The 15,427-nt window shown below is 36.7% G+C and overlaps 1 protein-coding gene across 7 annotated transcripts in view; it reads left to right on the top strand.

Annotated features, from left to right (window-relative positions):
• LUC7L3 (LUC7-like 3 pre-mRNA splicing factor) overlaps positions 1–12,050 on the top strand; it is a 20,370-nt gene extending 8,320 nt beyond the window's left edge. For 4 of the 7 annotated variants that reach the window (XM_015570837.1, XM_015570841.1, XM_015570842.1 and 1 more), the window contains exons 3-11: positions 482–521; positions 1,008–1,152; positions 1,515–1,589; positions 3,097–3,201; positions 4,182–4,343; positions 4,716–4,999; positions 5,840–6,000; positions 9,865–10,005; positions 10,111–12,050. In XM_015570837.1, the coding sequence (XP_015426323.1) occupies positions 482–521; positions 1,008–1,152; positions 1,515–1,589; positions 3,097–3,201; positions 4,182–4,343; positions 4,716–4,999; positions 5,840–6,000; positions 9,865–10,005; positions 10,111–10,295 (1,298 nt within the window). In that variant the 3' untranslated portion in view covers positions 10,296–12,050. Of the gene's footprint in view, positions 1–481; positions 522–1,007; positions 1,153–1,514; positions 1,590–3,096; positions 3,202–4,181; positions 4,344–4,715; positions 5,000–5,839; positions 6,001–9,864; positions 10,059–10,110 lie in introns of all 7 variants that reach the window. The other 3 variants (XM_015570838.1, XM_015570840.1, XM_015570839.1) reach the window with 3 other exon arrangements.
• The last annotated feature ends 3,377 nt before the right edge of the window (positions 12,051–15,427 follow it).

Here is a 15,427-nt window from a genome sequence, read left to right as displayed (position 1 = left end):
TACTTTATAAATATCCAGAAGAAACAGCTAACAGTTAAAATTGGTAGCATTTTAGAGGTGGGAAGGGATGAGACTAGGGTGCTAGTCTTGTACTGTTTGACTACATGTGCAGATATTCAAAATTAACAAAATGTCAGTGGTGGTTCTGACCAGTAGTCCACCCTCATCAGAGTTTTTTTTCTTGGGTGGCAGTAAGGAACAATTTTCTCTTTCCTCCCGCTCTCTCTTTTCTTAACGTACAGTTGCTCTCCATTATACTGATCTCTAAGACTAAGGAAAACAGTTTTCGTGTGCTTATTTGGGCATGTTGCTTCATTATTCATTAGGCTCGATTTAGGTACCTACAGACTACTCAAATGATAAAATGAATCTTTTCCCCCTTTATTTGAAGAAGGAACTTTTTATTTTAGCAAGAGGAAAAGTTGGTAAGGTCACCAATACTTTATGTACATTCATATTTCTCGTTTTTTTTTTTCTTCAGGTCCATGTGAAAAAATTCATGATGAAAATCTACGAAAACAGTAAGTTACTTTTGTTTTTGGTCATCCCCCATCTCCCTTCTTCCCAGTCATTGGTTTAAAGAGGAAAAGGATTAAAGAAATAATTGGAATTAGTGTAAAATGAATGCCTGATAGAGGTCCGTCCTATTCATTAGTTGGGGGTGGCAGAAAGTCATAGCTTCCAATAATGATACGTCACAGCTGCTTATTGACACCCTGGTTTTATAAATGAGACTTGTCCAGGTCACAGATCAAATATAGTAGTAGAGCTGGTATCGAAGCACCTAGATTTGCCTGATTGTAAAACCTATGCTCTTAACCAAACATAATGTTAAATACCACCTTCCCTTTACCAGGAGGAGGGACAACTAAAAATTTACTTCTTAAATACCTAGTTTACCTTTTAGCCTAAATGCAACTATGGGACTTGTCATGGTAGAATATGTGATTTGTAATGAATAGAGATCTGGAAAAAATTTAATGCTTGTTTATTTTTATTTTTATCAGGTATGAAAAGAGCTCTCGTTTCATGAAAGTTGGCTATGAGAGAGATTTTCTTCGATACTTACAGAGTTTACTTGCAGAAGTAGAACGTAGAATTAGACGAGGCCATGCTCGTTTGGCATTATCTCAAAACCAGCAGTCCTCTGGGGTGAGAATGAAATTAATTTACAATCTTTGTAAAGTGTCCTTGTTCTCTGGAGAACTTTCTAGTGTTGAAACTTGTGTTCAAGTTCATTCATTACTTTGTGTTCTTTTAAAATGACATAAAACTTATTTAAAAGGCATTTTTTCAATCTTTATTAGTAAATGTAATACTGATTTTGGTAATCAGATTTTTCTCTTAAATGTTAGTAACTGACAGTATGTAATTGACTAACAGAAATTAAAGATAACTGAGTTACTATCCTTGTGATTCAACATTTTAATTATTAAATACAAACAATATGTGAGAGTTTGAATGTTTACTTTTGTTCTTTACTATTTAATAATACATTTTATTGTCTTCAATAGGCAGCTGGCCCAACAGGCAAAAATGAAGAAAAAATTCAGGTTCTAACAGATAAAATTGATGTACTCCTGCAACAGGTAAGAACTGTGTGCATTAGTGTCAAGAAATACTTAGAATAGCCAAAACCGGTTTGGCTCAGTGGATAGAGCATCGGCCTGCAGACTGAAAGGTCTCAGGTTCGATTCCGGTCAAGGGCATGTACCTGGGTTGCGGGCACATCCCAGTAGGAGATGTGCAGGAGGCAGCTGGTCGATGTTTCTCTCTCATCGATGTTTCTAACTCTCTATCTCTCTCCCTTTCTCTCTGTAAAAAATCAATAAAAATATATTTAAAAAAAAAAGAAATACTTAGAATAAACATTTAACCAAAGAAGATAGAAGGATGGCAAATAAACACGTGTAAAGGTGCTCAATATCCTTAGGAAAATACAAATTAAAACCACAACAAGGTACTAGTTGTATACCTATCAGAACAGCTAAAATTAAAAAGACTGACCATACCATGTGTTAGTGAAGCTGTGGACAAACTGGAACTATTGTACACTGCTGCTGGAATATTAAATGGTACAACTGCTTTGCAGAAGAGTTTTATCTATTTAAGTTAAAGGAGATACCGTGAGCCATTTCACTACTAGATATTTACCCAAGAGAAATAAAAACATGTTTACACAAAGAGTTGTATGCCAATGTATACAATGTGTATAGCAATTTTATTCATAGTAGGCAAAAAACAAAAACCTACAACTAAAATGCCTATCAACAGGTGAATGGATAAACAAATTATGATGTATCCACGCAATGGAATACTACTCAGTAATATAAAGGAACTAGAGGCCCCGTGCACAAAAATTTGTGCGTGGGTAGGGTCCCTAGGCCTGGCGGGCGATCAGGGCCGATCTGTAGAGCGACCGGCAGAGTGATCAAGGCCTCCGCTCTCACCCACCTTGACTGGCCTGGTGCCGGCCCCACCCCCTGCTGCCACCACCAGTTGGGGCCTGCTGGCTGGGGGCAGCTCCTGCATTGAGCCTCTACCCCTTGGTGGTCAGTGCACTTCATAGTGACCGGTCATTCTGCTGTTCAGTTGATTTGCATATTAGGATTTTATATAGATAGATTACACGTAACAGTATGATGAATTTTAAGTTAATTAGGCTGAGTGAAAGAAGCCAGGCCACAGGCTCCGCAGGGGCCCCCAGTGCATAGCTCCACTTATATAAAATTCTACAAAATGCAAAATAATCTATAGTGAAAGAAAGCAAATCGGTGGTTTGGGGAGGAGATACTACAGAAGCATAAGGAAATCTATTGGGGTGATGGAAGTTTTCATTATCTAGATGAAGGTATTGGTTTCATGTGTTGTCAAAACTTAACCACATTGTGCACTTTAAAATAAGTAGCGTATTACATGTCAAGTAAACTTTCTTAATGCTATAAAAAATCAAAAGGGTAAATTAAACAGGCTTTAGTGAACAAAACCAAACAAAGACCCAAATAACCATGCTAATGAAGCACGGGGAGGGGGGGGATTTGGATGATTTCGTTAGGAAGGAGCTTGAATGTGTTTATTTGATTTAATCCACCCTAGATTGAAGAATTAGGATCTGAAGGAAAAGTAGAAGAAGCCCAAGGAATGATGAAATTAGTTGAACAGTTAAAAGAGGAGAGAGAATTGCTTAGGTCCACAACGTCGGTGAGTAGCAACCTCATTTTGATTTGCCCAGGCTGTTTGCTGTGAATTACTGGAACCTATTTTTGTTTGAGACCCTCTGTAAACAATTTTCTAGTGTCCTCCATCAAGAATCAGCAAACCTTTATCACAAAGAGCTGCATAATAAATACATTTGCAAGCCACACTGTCCTGAGGCAGCTACCTAGCTCTGCCTTTATGAAAGTAGCTTTAGACAATACATAAACAAATGAGCGAGGCTTTTTATCCAATAAAATTTTATTTACAAAAATAGGCCTCTAGCTGCTGGCTTGCCAACTGGTGCCTTATATCATCATGAGTATTCTTGGGTTTATTGTACACCTATCAGAATAGCTAAAATAAAAAAGACTGACCATATCAAGTGTTAGTGAAGATTGGGCAAACCGGAACTATCGTATTTGTGGGGGTTTTTGTTGTTAAAATAAGTTACTCGATACATATTAATCTTTAATATTGGTATACTCTGAAAATATCTTCAGCTTTTAATAAACTGTCTTAATTAGAGAATATGTATTCATGGATATTGATGGTAGAATACAATTGGTTCCCAACTGCTGAGTAGGATATGTTCAGATTATGCTCAATTAATACCTTAGTGATTTTGAAAAACATTTTTACTATGGAAGTGACACCTTTAGCCTCTTGAATCTAACAAAAAATGAATTTAATAGAGTATAAAATAGGTAGCTTTTTAAAAGATTAACTTTTTCAAGGTGGTGCAGATAATTCAGTGGTTACAGTTGAGCAGTGAGGACTCAGCATTTCCTAGATGAGATGAAGAGTGGTTACTATTGTCACCCTTTCCCTCTAAAAAGTATACCCAGTTGCTGCTGGTATTAAGGCTGGGGGAGATGGGAAATAGCAGTTCACAAAATTAAGTCTGCTGTAAATGTTAAGTATTCTTTTGAGGTTTGTTTGTTTTCTCGTCCTCAGACATTCTTATAGCTGATTTATCATTTTAGACAATTGAAAGTTTTGCTGCCCAAGAAAAACAAATGGAAGTTTGTGAAGTGTGTGGAGCTTTTTTGATCGTAGGAGATGCTCAGTCCCGGGTAGATGACCATTTAATGGGAAAACAGCACATGGGCTATGCCAAAATCAAAACTACTGTAGAGGAATTAAAAGTAAGTTTCTTTTAAACATATATTTTAGCGATAGCTAATATATTTTATTATGGCTAAAGATTGATTACATAGATATAAACCTCTTGGTGATATTTTGTTAGTGTGTTATTTGAGGCAGTGATAATCCCTATAAAACTTTGCTTAATCAGTTAGATTAGAAAAGTATTTTATTGTCTTCACTCCATGAATTTGGGGAAAAGAATTTTCCTGAGGATTTAGTCACATAATGATATCTTGTGTATGTATGTGGTGTTGGAATTTCCCTTTAAGGCATAAAATTTTCTAAGTTGGTCTACAAATGCTCCATGTTAGATAACCATTGTTTGACAATGTCTTTAAAGTTTATAGCTCTAAAAAAATTTATTTCCTTAGGAAAAATTAAGAAAAAGAACTGAAGAACCTGATCGTGATGAGCGTTTAAAAAAAGAGAAGCAAGAACGAGAAGAAAGAGAAAAAGAGCGGGAGAGAGAAAGGGAAGAAAGAGAAAGGAAAAGACGAAGAGAAGAGGAAGAGAGAGAAAAAGAAAGGGCTCGCGATAGGGAGAGAAGAAAGAGAAGTCGTTCACGGAGTCGCCACTCAAGCCGAACTTCTGACCGAAGATGCAGCAGGTCTCGGGACCACAAAAGGTCACGAAGTAGAGAAAGAAGGCGAAGCAGGTTTGTAGAACACATGAGACAGTGCCTGGTGCAGTGTGTGCATTAGTAAAAACAGTAGTAGTTACTAGTGTTTGTTATTCCTTGATACTTGGGATGGTTTTAAGTATCATTAAGCACGAGGATGGATTATGAAAGTTAAATCAGTGAACTAATCCATCTTCAAGGCAAATTCTTGTCAATTTCCCATCAGTCTGGGGAGGTTTGACGCAATCTTACTTAGGAAGTGAGTTTACTAGGTGGTCTTTTATTTTTTTATTTTTAAAATATATTTTACTGATTTTTTACAGAGAAGAAGGGAGAGGAATAGAGAGTTAGAAACATTGATCAGCTGCCTCCTGCACACTCCCCACTGGGGATGTGCCCACAACTAAGGTGCATGCCCTTGACCGGAATTGAACCTGGGACCCTTGAGTCCGCAGACCGATGCTCTATCCATTGAGCCAAACCGTTTAGGGCTAGGCGGTCTTTTGAATACTTCTCAGTAGTCCTAAGAAAACACTTAAATCATAAGTTTTTATCTACTTTTGCTTTGAACAACATCAAGCATAATTAAGAACTAAAACGTAACTAATTCTTTAAAAACAAAAATATGAAATTAACTTTTAATTAGAGTTGTGATTAAAGAAGGGGTCAAAGAGCATGATAACTATCTTAGCACTATTTGAAAAATTGAAGTTAGATTTTCCGTTCTTAAGATGTCTAGTGTAAATGGGTTTAGTAAATTATATTCATTTGCCTATTAAGGGGAAATTTAGTTTAATCTTATTATTTATTCAGTGGTATATAATTTCTCCTGTAATATCAGCTGAAACTGCTTTCCTTTCATTTTAAATTATTAAGAAGTAGAGATCGCCGAAGAAGCAGAAGCCATGATAGATCAGAAAGAAAGCATAGATCTCGTAGTCGAGATCGAAGGAGATCAAAAAGCCGGGATCGAAAGTCATACAAGCACAGGAGCAAAAGTCGGGACAGAGAACAAGATAGAAAATCCAAGGAGAAAGGTTAGTTTATGTGAGAATTTGATTCATCAAGTACTATTTTTACACTCTTGCCTCCTCAATCTTCTTTGAAATGGCTGGGTTCCATTTTTAAGCTATACTCCTTATTCACTTAACAGTGATCACCATTCAGTGGGAGATGGGCATTATTGTCCCCTCTCCTGCTCTAATTTGTGAGAATGACAGTTGACCTGGTGTTTTCTTAAGACACATTAAAACTACATTATTCAATTTATAACCTGAAGTCTTATCATCTAGATCCGTGGTCGGCAAACTGCGGCTCGCGAGTCACATGCGGCTCTTTGGCCCCTTGAGTGTGGCTCTTCCTAAGCCTTAGGAGTACCCTAATTAAGTTAGTAACAATATACCTACCTATATAGTTTAAGTTTAAAAAATTTGGCTCTCAAAAGAAATTTCAATTGTTGTACTGTTGATATTTGGCTCTGTTGACTAATGAGTTTGCCGACCACTGATCTAGATTATCCTAAGTATTGCATTATCTTTTAGGTGTTTTTAAGCTGTAGAATATATTAACTTGGTTATTGGCAGCATTTAAAAAAAAATCTGCTGTAGTGTTCCATAATATGTCTTGCAGAGTAAATGTATACTGTTGTATTGGTCCTCATGTGTAACATTCATGTAACTCAGGAATTAACTTTTTTTTTTAATATATATTTTTATTGATTTCAGAGAGGAAAGGAGAGGGAGAGATAGAAACATCAGTGGTAAGAGAGAATCATTGATCGGCTGCCTCCTACACAACCCCTACTGGGGGTCGAACCTGGGACCCTTCAGTCCGCAGACCGATGCTCTATCCACTGCGCCAAACCAGCTAGGGCAGTAATTAACTTCTAAGTTCACAGAAGTTTAGTATCTTACCATGTGTTTTAACTTTAACCATGTTTTCTAATGAAACATCATGCTGTTTCCCCTCTACTTTGTTTTCTGTGGCATTTTAGTATTTGGTTTATTGTGCACTATTAATGAACTGTCTCATTTTGTCTTTGGCATGTTTTCACAAGGATATTTTCATCCTTTAACTTAGCCTTTATTGAAAGATAATTCTTTTAATAATCGAGGTCTTCTTCATTTTCTTCAGATTCTCTGAGCGTCTTTTATATTAACTGTTCTGCTTTGCATGACATTTAGGAATGAGAGGGCCTATTTCTAATTTTCTTGGCTCTGCTTGTTCCATACTGTTCTGCCTGTGTCCATGTTTGGTCACCACATAATGTGTGTGCGTGTGTGCTACTGTTTGAGTTTATTGTACTGGACATTCATGTGGTACTTGTTCATCGTTTTCTTTATGGAACCAGCTTGTTCTGGTTTTTTTGGTTGGAGGGGGTCAGACTCGGGTTTTTGCTGGAGTGAATTAGAGAACTAGCAGCACAAACAGTAAACTTATTTTTGGTCTTTTGCTTTTATTTTTCCTTAAATCAGTTCACTTTCTTTTAAAATATATTTACATATATTGGCTTTTTCTACAACATGGAGCAAATGTTAAAACGTAGGAAACAGGGACCGTTTTTTAAACTTGCATGAGCTTTAGTATTTGCCATTTAAGTTCAGAAGTTACTTCTGTGATTCAGAGGCTACACAGGAATAACTGTTAGCTTTGAGAAAGTTTTACCCAACATTTTTGTAAGACTTTCTGTACAATGTATTTTTGGGTGAGGGGTCAAATCTTAAGAGGCAGATATTGATGTCAGAGATCAAATTAATCACTTATCTTTGAGAACTAAAGTTCTTTGGTATAACATCATTCATGTTACTTAAAATAGTTGGATTGGTTCTCAGGGACAAAAGTTAGCAAGCTTTCATAGCTATCTGGGATCAACGTTGAGTAATAAAAGCCACTGGCCTAAAACAGATGTGCTTACGTAATTTCTGGATAAAAAAAGATGTCCTGAATTGCTTAGCTATAATCCTAATTTAATGACATCATGGAATGTAATATAACTTTTAAGTAAACTAAGATGTGTTGTGTTTAGAATATGGACAAACCAGGATTTACCTGGTGAGATATTGAGGAAGGATAGAAGGCTTGATTCAGAGAAAACTGCATCAGATCCATCTTGAAAGGCTGAGTATGCTGTGATAGATTTATTTTTAACTTTTGGGCCTCTTTTAGAAGTGATGGTATGATTTTATTGGCTTTTGAAATTGCCACTCAGGCACTCCCAGGTATATAAATGACTGAAGGTCTGAACTTTGAGGCCAGATAGGAGCAGTCGCCAACATGTGATAATGCCAATGAGTAAGAGGGAGTTCACCACTCCAGGTGCTGTGATGGGAGCACTTTCTCTAACTCCGCAATGAAAAGAGATTTCTCACACCCATTTTTCTTACCACCGACCAATTACGGTACTCTCTTCGTCAAGAGAGTTCCCTTTTTTAATCCATAGCCCCAAAACCCACCACACTTTGTGGATGTCCTTAGGACTATTAAGATCTACCATATTTACATAGGGCAGAAGATAAGATTATTGGACTGACTACTAGTCCTCTACGGGGCAACAAGACGACTCTTCCTCATTGAAGCTACCTGTGCACCGGAGAAGCCCATAAGGCACAAAGGGAGGACTTTCCCACAAGGTCAGTTAGAGCACACGGCACTGGCACAGTTCTCATAAGTGGACAGACAGATGTGAAGCAAGTCCTGCAGTCAGCTACTTGGACGTTGCTTTGTGCGTTTTGCAAGTGTTGTGGACTGACCGTGCTCCTTCACATAAGATCTTCAATTCTTACATTCTTTGGATGGTGTCCCTTATAGCATATTTTGTTTTCATTACCATTCCTCTCCCAGTTACTAATATTATGTCTTAACACCTTTGTCCAGGTTCTGTGAAGGGTTCTGCTTCTCTTAAAACATCTGTCTTATGAACTAGTCTGCTAGACCAGCTATTCTTAACTTAGTTGTAAGGAGAGAAAAATGGTGGGTTTTTTTCCCCAGAAAGTTTGTAGGTTGCTTTAACATTTCCTGTAGAAAACTTTTGTTAGGTAATACTTGGAACTGAAAAGGCTACCCTGTACTTATTCTGTGTACCACTTTTTACCTTTAGTCTGAGGCTTCACCATTCCAAAGAAAACAGTACAAGAAAAACATCGAGACTCGCTTTTTCATTCTTTATTTGTAGCTGAGTTGAACTTAATGTCTCCTTTTAGAAAAACAACTCTTGAGTTGGCCTAAATATTACTTAGCAAAGCGTAAAAAAGTTCAGTACTTGGATTGAGATTCAAGACCCACTTTCCTTCATTGGGCTTGTCCTTGGGCATTCAGATATAATTTATAAATAAAAAAGCATAGTATGCAGATTGTCCCCTCTACCAGTAGTTGTCCCGGAGTTTGACCAGGGGGCGGGGCCGGCCAGCAGCTAGGGACCCTACCAGTGCACGCGTTTTGTGCACCGGGCTTCTAGTACAGATAGGTAAGCAATCTTTTGTACTTTAGAATAGTGGGAGAAACGTGCCTACTAAATACACAACTTTTCTCACCCATTTAACTTAATAAATTTACTTCATGTGAACACAGCTTCTGTGTACTGTCTTCCATATCTTTCCCATTGCTTTTTGGTGGTTTTTACCCTAAATAAAATTTACTTAAATTTTAGTTTCTGCAGTGATTTGGACTTACCTGTACTTTAGATTCTTACTAGTTGGATAATTTGCCCACTATTTTACCTTTTGTTTTCTCTGATTTCCCACTGCTCCATAAATTACTGATTTTATCTCTTTGATAAATTGACCAAACTGTGTACTTTGTAGTCTGTGGGAAGTGATTGTCTTTTTATCTCTTGATTGTTTCACTTTTCAAAGTATCATGTATTTTACTTTAAAATCCATGATCAATGTCTTCTTTTATGGCAGAAAAGAGGGGATCTGATGATAAAAAAAGTAGTGTGAAGTCCAGTAGTCGAGAAAAACAGAGTGAAGACGCAAACACTGAATCAAAGGAAAGTGATACTAAGAATGAGGTCAATGGGACCAGTGAAGACATTAAATCTGAAGGTGACACTCAGTCCAATTAAAACTGATCTGATAAGACCTCAGATCAGACAGAGGTAAGTGTATTGTTTCTCACTTTGATTAGGGCTTTTTGTTACTGTTTGACAGTGCAGCGTAAGTATGCACAGATGAAGATGGAACTAAGCCGAGTAAGAAGACATACATCTTCTGAAGGAAAAGACAGTGTAGTCCTGCAAAACATTTTGAGGTACATTGTTTTGTCTCAGCTATTTTGTAGCAGACTCGTGCCCCCATTAGTGTGCCTCTTTGGAAATTATTGCCCACATTTGTAATATAGTCGCCATTGAAAAGTTAATTATCCTTTTTTTAGGGATTTTGCTGTCATTTCTTTTTATTTTTTTAAATAAAAAGGTTGAACTGTTTTTTTTTTCTTTTTGGTATTAAGTCCATCTTGTGTTGGTACATTGGCAGAGACATTGCTTTAAAAACTTAAATATTTCTGAGGCACATGTTGGACTACTTTGTTTTAATTAAACTGCTAGTTATTTCTTTGTCAAGGATGTTTCTAGTTTTTTTGCTTTATTGCCTTGCATTCTAATGCAGTTTGTTCTGTAACTCGAGAGCCAGTAGCATTGGATTGATGGAAGTGTAGGGTTTATGAATTATTGCAGCTGACTACCATACCTCACACAGCGTTGGTGTTGTGAGCGGCCCATGAAAAGCCAAATTAAAAATCAAGGATTCAGTCAAACTAAGCAGGTACTCATGCCAGGTACTCCTTTCTCTACCCACATCCATGTTTGAATGCTATTGCCTGTGATCTTTACGCTTAACTGTTGTGTATCTTTTTTGTTCTTTACAAGAAGCACAGAGGGGTTTTTTGTGTATTGCGTGAAACTTATAAATCAAATGTTAACAGAATGGAATTTTTTTTCAACTGTATGTAGGGATGCAGTGGTGCCCAGAATTAGATATCTTTAAAGAATTTTAAATACAATAAACACTTCATATTATTCGCCTTGTTACATTCAATGCAATTCTCAAGTCTTTAAGAGGTATGTGTTTAATATTTCCTACTGTGTAGGAGAATTTTGCAGTCAACCATAGGTATATAGGAATAGTCACTGGCTGATACATTTAAAGCAGCAGTGAATAGCAAGGATAGACATTTTCAATCTGAAATGTAAAGAACTGATGAACCATACAGAATGAATTTGGGTTTTTAAAGAACTATTAAAAGTCAGGTTTTATCAGAGTTCTTAAAACCTACAAACTATTCATTCTTTGGGCTAGTGGCGTGGGATAGAACATTCCTAATGAAAGGGAGTACCAATTAGTTGATTTATCGGTGGCATTCCTTTTCTAGGACAGCAGTATAATGTGATGTCTGTGTGAGCCATTCCCACATAGGCAAGTATACACAGGCACATGGCTTTAAGACTACACTAATGAAAAAGAATACAAAAACATTCCATATACATATTATTAGCAGTTAGTGACTGGGCCAACACTTAGTCATAAAAGTTTGCCTTTTACATGTTGTCTAATTATCATTTTTCCCCAAATTTTGCATTATAGGACTACTGTTCGAAGATTTTTGGAAGAAAACTGAAAACGGCATAAAGTGAAGACCGACATTAAAATGAGGTGAAAGAAAACTATAGTGGCATAGAAAAAGTATAAAGCTCAGTTAGTTGTTTTTTTTATTATTATTATTAAAAATTAATTCAGGACTCATGTGACCTACCAGATTTCAGAACATGTGTTAATATATATATGCCACTGAAAACTTAGGTCATGTATCATATTTTTTTCTTTAAGACTTTTTAAGAAATATTACCTAAACATGTGGCTTGCTCAGTGTTTAATTGCAAGTTTTCACTCTTGGACTTTGAAAACAGGATTAAACGTTAGTATTCGTGTGAATCAGACTAAGTGGGATTCCATTTTTACAACTCTGCTCTTCCTAGCCTTTGGATTTAGAAGTGAAAATAAAGTATCTCTGACTTTCTGTTACAGATTTGATTGTCTCTGTCATTGGAAAGTTTTAGTATTCATCTTTTTCTAATAAAGGCATTGACTCTGAACTAGTCCCTTGTTTTAAATATAAGAGGTACACTGTTACACTAGAGGTATTAGTGCACAGTTTTATGTGGCTCTGTTTAAGACTAATTTTTATAGAATTTCCACAGTTTAAATGTTTTTTAATAATGGTGCTTCAATTTGGGGTAGTTAAGAGTAAATTTGAATTTTGCTTTTAAGTAGCAAAGATGTATAGTGCACTAGAATATATTTTTACATCTCTGAGAGATATCTTTAGTGGTAGTAAATTCAACACATCCATCTGATGATCACTATCCTCTAGCTGTGATATAATGATGTAGAAGAGCATTCAAGAACTTTTAACTCATTTTTAGTCTTTGTTTTAAATCGTGTATCAAGATTTCTTTTACCCAATCTTGTTAGAATACAAATGTAAATTTCTATGGGTGTGTAATAGGTTTAACAAGGATTTTTTAAAAAACTGATGGATAAGCTGATGATTTCTTTCCCCTTTGGCCACATATGGAAAATTTGGTAGTGAGTTCCTATTGATAGCCCACTCTGTCAACGACTGTATAAAATTACCTCGTTACATGTCATAATATTTTGTGATTTATAGTTTTCGAGTATTGCCATCAGTTTATAGGTAAAGAAATTGAGTAAGTGGTTTAAATGACTTACCCAAGGTTATCTGGCTCCATGTTGGAGAGCTAGCACATGGAATCAAGTAGGTCAGTGCCTCAGTGTTATGCCACTCCATTTTTTCAATAGGCATAATGAACTGTCACAGAATTTACTAAAATACTCTCCACCCAGCTTTGGAAAACCATGAAGCTGACAATTCAGAGGCTCTATGAAATGCTTTGAGGACAGTGCACTCCTGGCTCACCTAAGTGATTCTGAAGATGCAGCAAATGGGTTATCTGAATTTGTCAAAGATGATTCACATGATAATTAAGATGGGATGGAAAAACAGTCTAACACAAAATCAGCCACCTCCAAGCATTGCTTTGTGTAGTTAGACATGATTGCCTGTAGGGAGAAAGAATTTAAAGTGACAGTTTACTATATTCTATTATTAAGGTATTAAAATGCCAGGTTTATTATTCCTTTCTGCCTCACTTGGAATAGCTAACATTTTAATAATGTACAGGAAATGAATATCTCTACAAACACTTAGGTTGATATTGAAGTTATGTGGGATTTGGAGGGAGGCCTGGCTCCTAAAGTGTCCAGGATTAATTAGTTATGGAGCTCTAGAAGTTGGGTCACTCCCAACACCCAAAATTTATTAGGCTTAAGGGGAAATGATTCTTAATACTGGATTCTTATGAATTTGATTACTAAGAGGCTCTGTATAAGAAATATACATTTCTGCCTTGCAGACCTAAAAGTTGCTAGTTGGTTAATGCATGTTTCCTTTAAGGGGAGCCAATAAAAGACATACACATAGTAGAACCAGTATCATTAACCTCTGTTAAAACTCATCACTGGTAATACTCAAGGCTTATCTTATTTTGTATGTGTGTTTGTCCCCTGCTCCCCCCCTTAATTATTTTCAGGTCTCACGTGTATCATTTAATCTGTAAATATTTCAGCATATGTCTCTAAAAGAAAAGGTTTTAAACCGTTGATTAAAATAAATGGGTGAACTTTTAATTGATCAGTCACCTATAGTATTACTCTGATAGCTTACTTTTTGTTGTGCCTCTTTTTTTTTTTAAATTGCCCTGGGAATTGAGTCTCCTGCTCTGGCATCCTCCCAACTGCAGAGACTCTTGTACATTGTATTGATCTACCCCTTTTGTTAAGACTTTTTATTTTTAAACAAATCACAATATATTTATTTTTTTAGTTCGAATTGAAATACGTTCTTACCTTGAGCTTATAATAAACTAGGCATATCGCCCACCTTAGGTGTTTCTGTCCTCTCCTTTTAGCATCACTTTGCTGCAGGTAGTATGTTCGTGTCTCCACATACGCGCAGGGTTCAGCCACCTTCCGATTAAGTTCCTAGAGATGTTAAAACACAACCTAGGTTAGAAGTTTTTTGGGCTTGCATCCATTCTGTGCTTTTAAAAATGCATTGTAGATAAGCTGTGTGAATGTTTTTAAACATTTTTTTTCTTAAGTGCATGAAACAGGAAATACACTTGAGAATTGTTCACACTTTCTGTGGAATGGGACTTCATTCGGATTTACAAGTTTGAGTTCAGACTGATTTTTAGTTTTTTTGTGTCAAAGAACCCCAGCTGACTACTTTTTTAAAAAAATTTGTATCACAATCATAGTGCTTGTACATGGTTCAAAAAAAGCAACGGTAGAAAAATAAAAATTTTTAAAAATTCCAAACAATACATCAGTAGTAGTGTTTAGTGATCCATGTTTTCCTTCTCCTGTCCCTCTGTTCTTCCTCTACAGGAGCTACGACTGTTAACCATTACTCTTCCGAGTGGTGTTTTGTGGGGAAGTGGGCTTAGGGGGGATGTAAGCCTGCATGTGTGGTTTTTTATAATATATGATAGTTTACCACAGGTTGTGAATCTTGCTGTCTCACTCCTGCATTTTGAAACATCGGAGACCTAGCAGTAGTTTCAAGTAAATCAATGCTGAGAAATGGTTTTCATTGTATCAGATTTTTAGTGCCTATTTTAGCAATGCCGTTTGAGCGTTTCATAGTTAATCTTTCTCTTCCTCTCAGCCATCCCAAATCGATCAGTTGTCAACAGGTTTAAGAATATTCAGAAAAAATGGGAGACAGGTTGACACTGGCTGTGTCATAATTTCTCTTGTGGCTCTTCCAACCCCCTAAATACATACCTTAGAGAAACTCTTTACACATGTGTGCCAGGAGGTGGACTTAGAATGTTATAACAGTGTCATTTGTAGTAGGAAGAAAAGGGAAAAAACAACAGAAACCTGGAAAGGCCCCCAAATGTCCATTAATAATCCACTCGATAAGTATTGTGATATATTCTACAGTGGAATTCCACACAAGTCAGCCTGAACTACAGCTACAGGTGTGAACGTGGATGACTGGTCAGGAAAGCAAGCTGCAGAAGAACACTTCCACTCGCTGCTATTTCTGTGCAGGCCAGCCCACGCTGTTAAATACATGGAATTGAGTGCATGGTTTCTTCCGGCTGTACCCTGGGTGCTTCTGTTTGTACGATATTTCTTAATAAAATTTCAAGTTAAAAAGGGACAGGTTTTGGTGTAGGTAGTGCCTAATAAAATAGATGTATTCACAGTGTCTTTTGTGAAATGAGCCCTCCGGTGTGGCAGATTTAAAAGGTACAGTTCCTTGAGTGCCAAATGTAGGGACTTAACGTTTTTTAAAAGCTAGAAATGGGATGTCAGCGAGGGGGCGGATGCTTTTGTTCTGCTGTTAAAGCAGCTTCCAGGAAGCTCTTCTCAGGTT

The sequence above is a fragment of the Myotis davidii genome, unplaced genomic scaffold, assembly GCF_000327345.1.
Source record: "Myotis davidii unplaced genomic scaffold, ASM32734v1 scaffold327, whole genome shotgun sequence".
Lineage (NCBI taxonomy): Eukaryota > Metazoa > Chordata > Mammalia > Chiroptera > Vespertilionidae > Myotis > Myotis davidii.
This window is presented reverse-complemented; position numbering and strand designations above follow the sequence as displayed.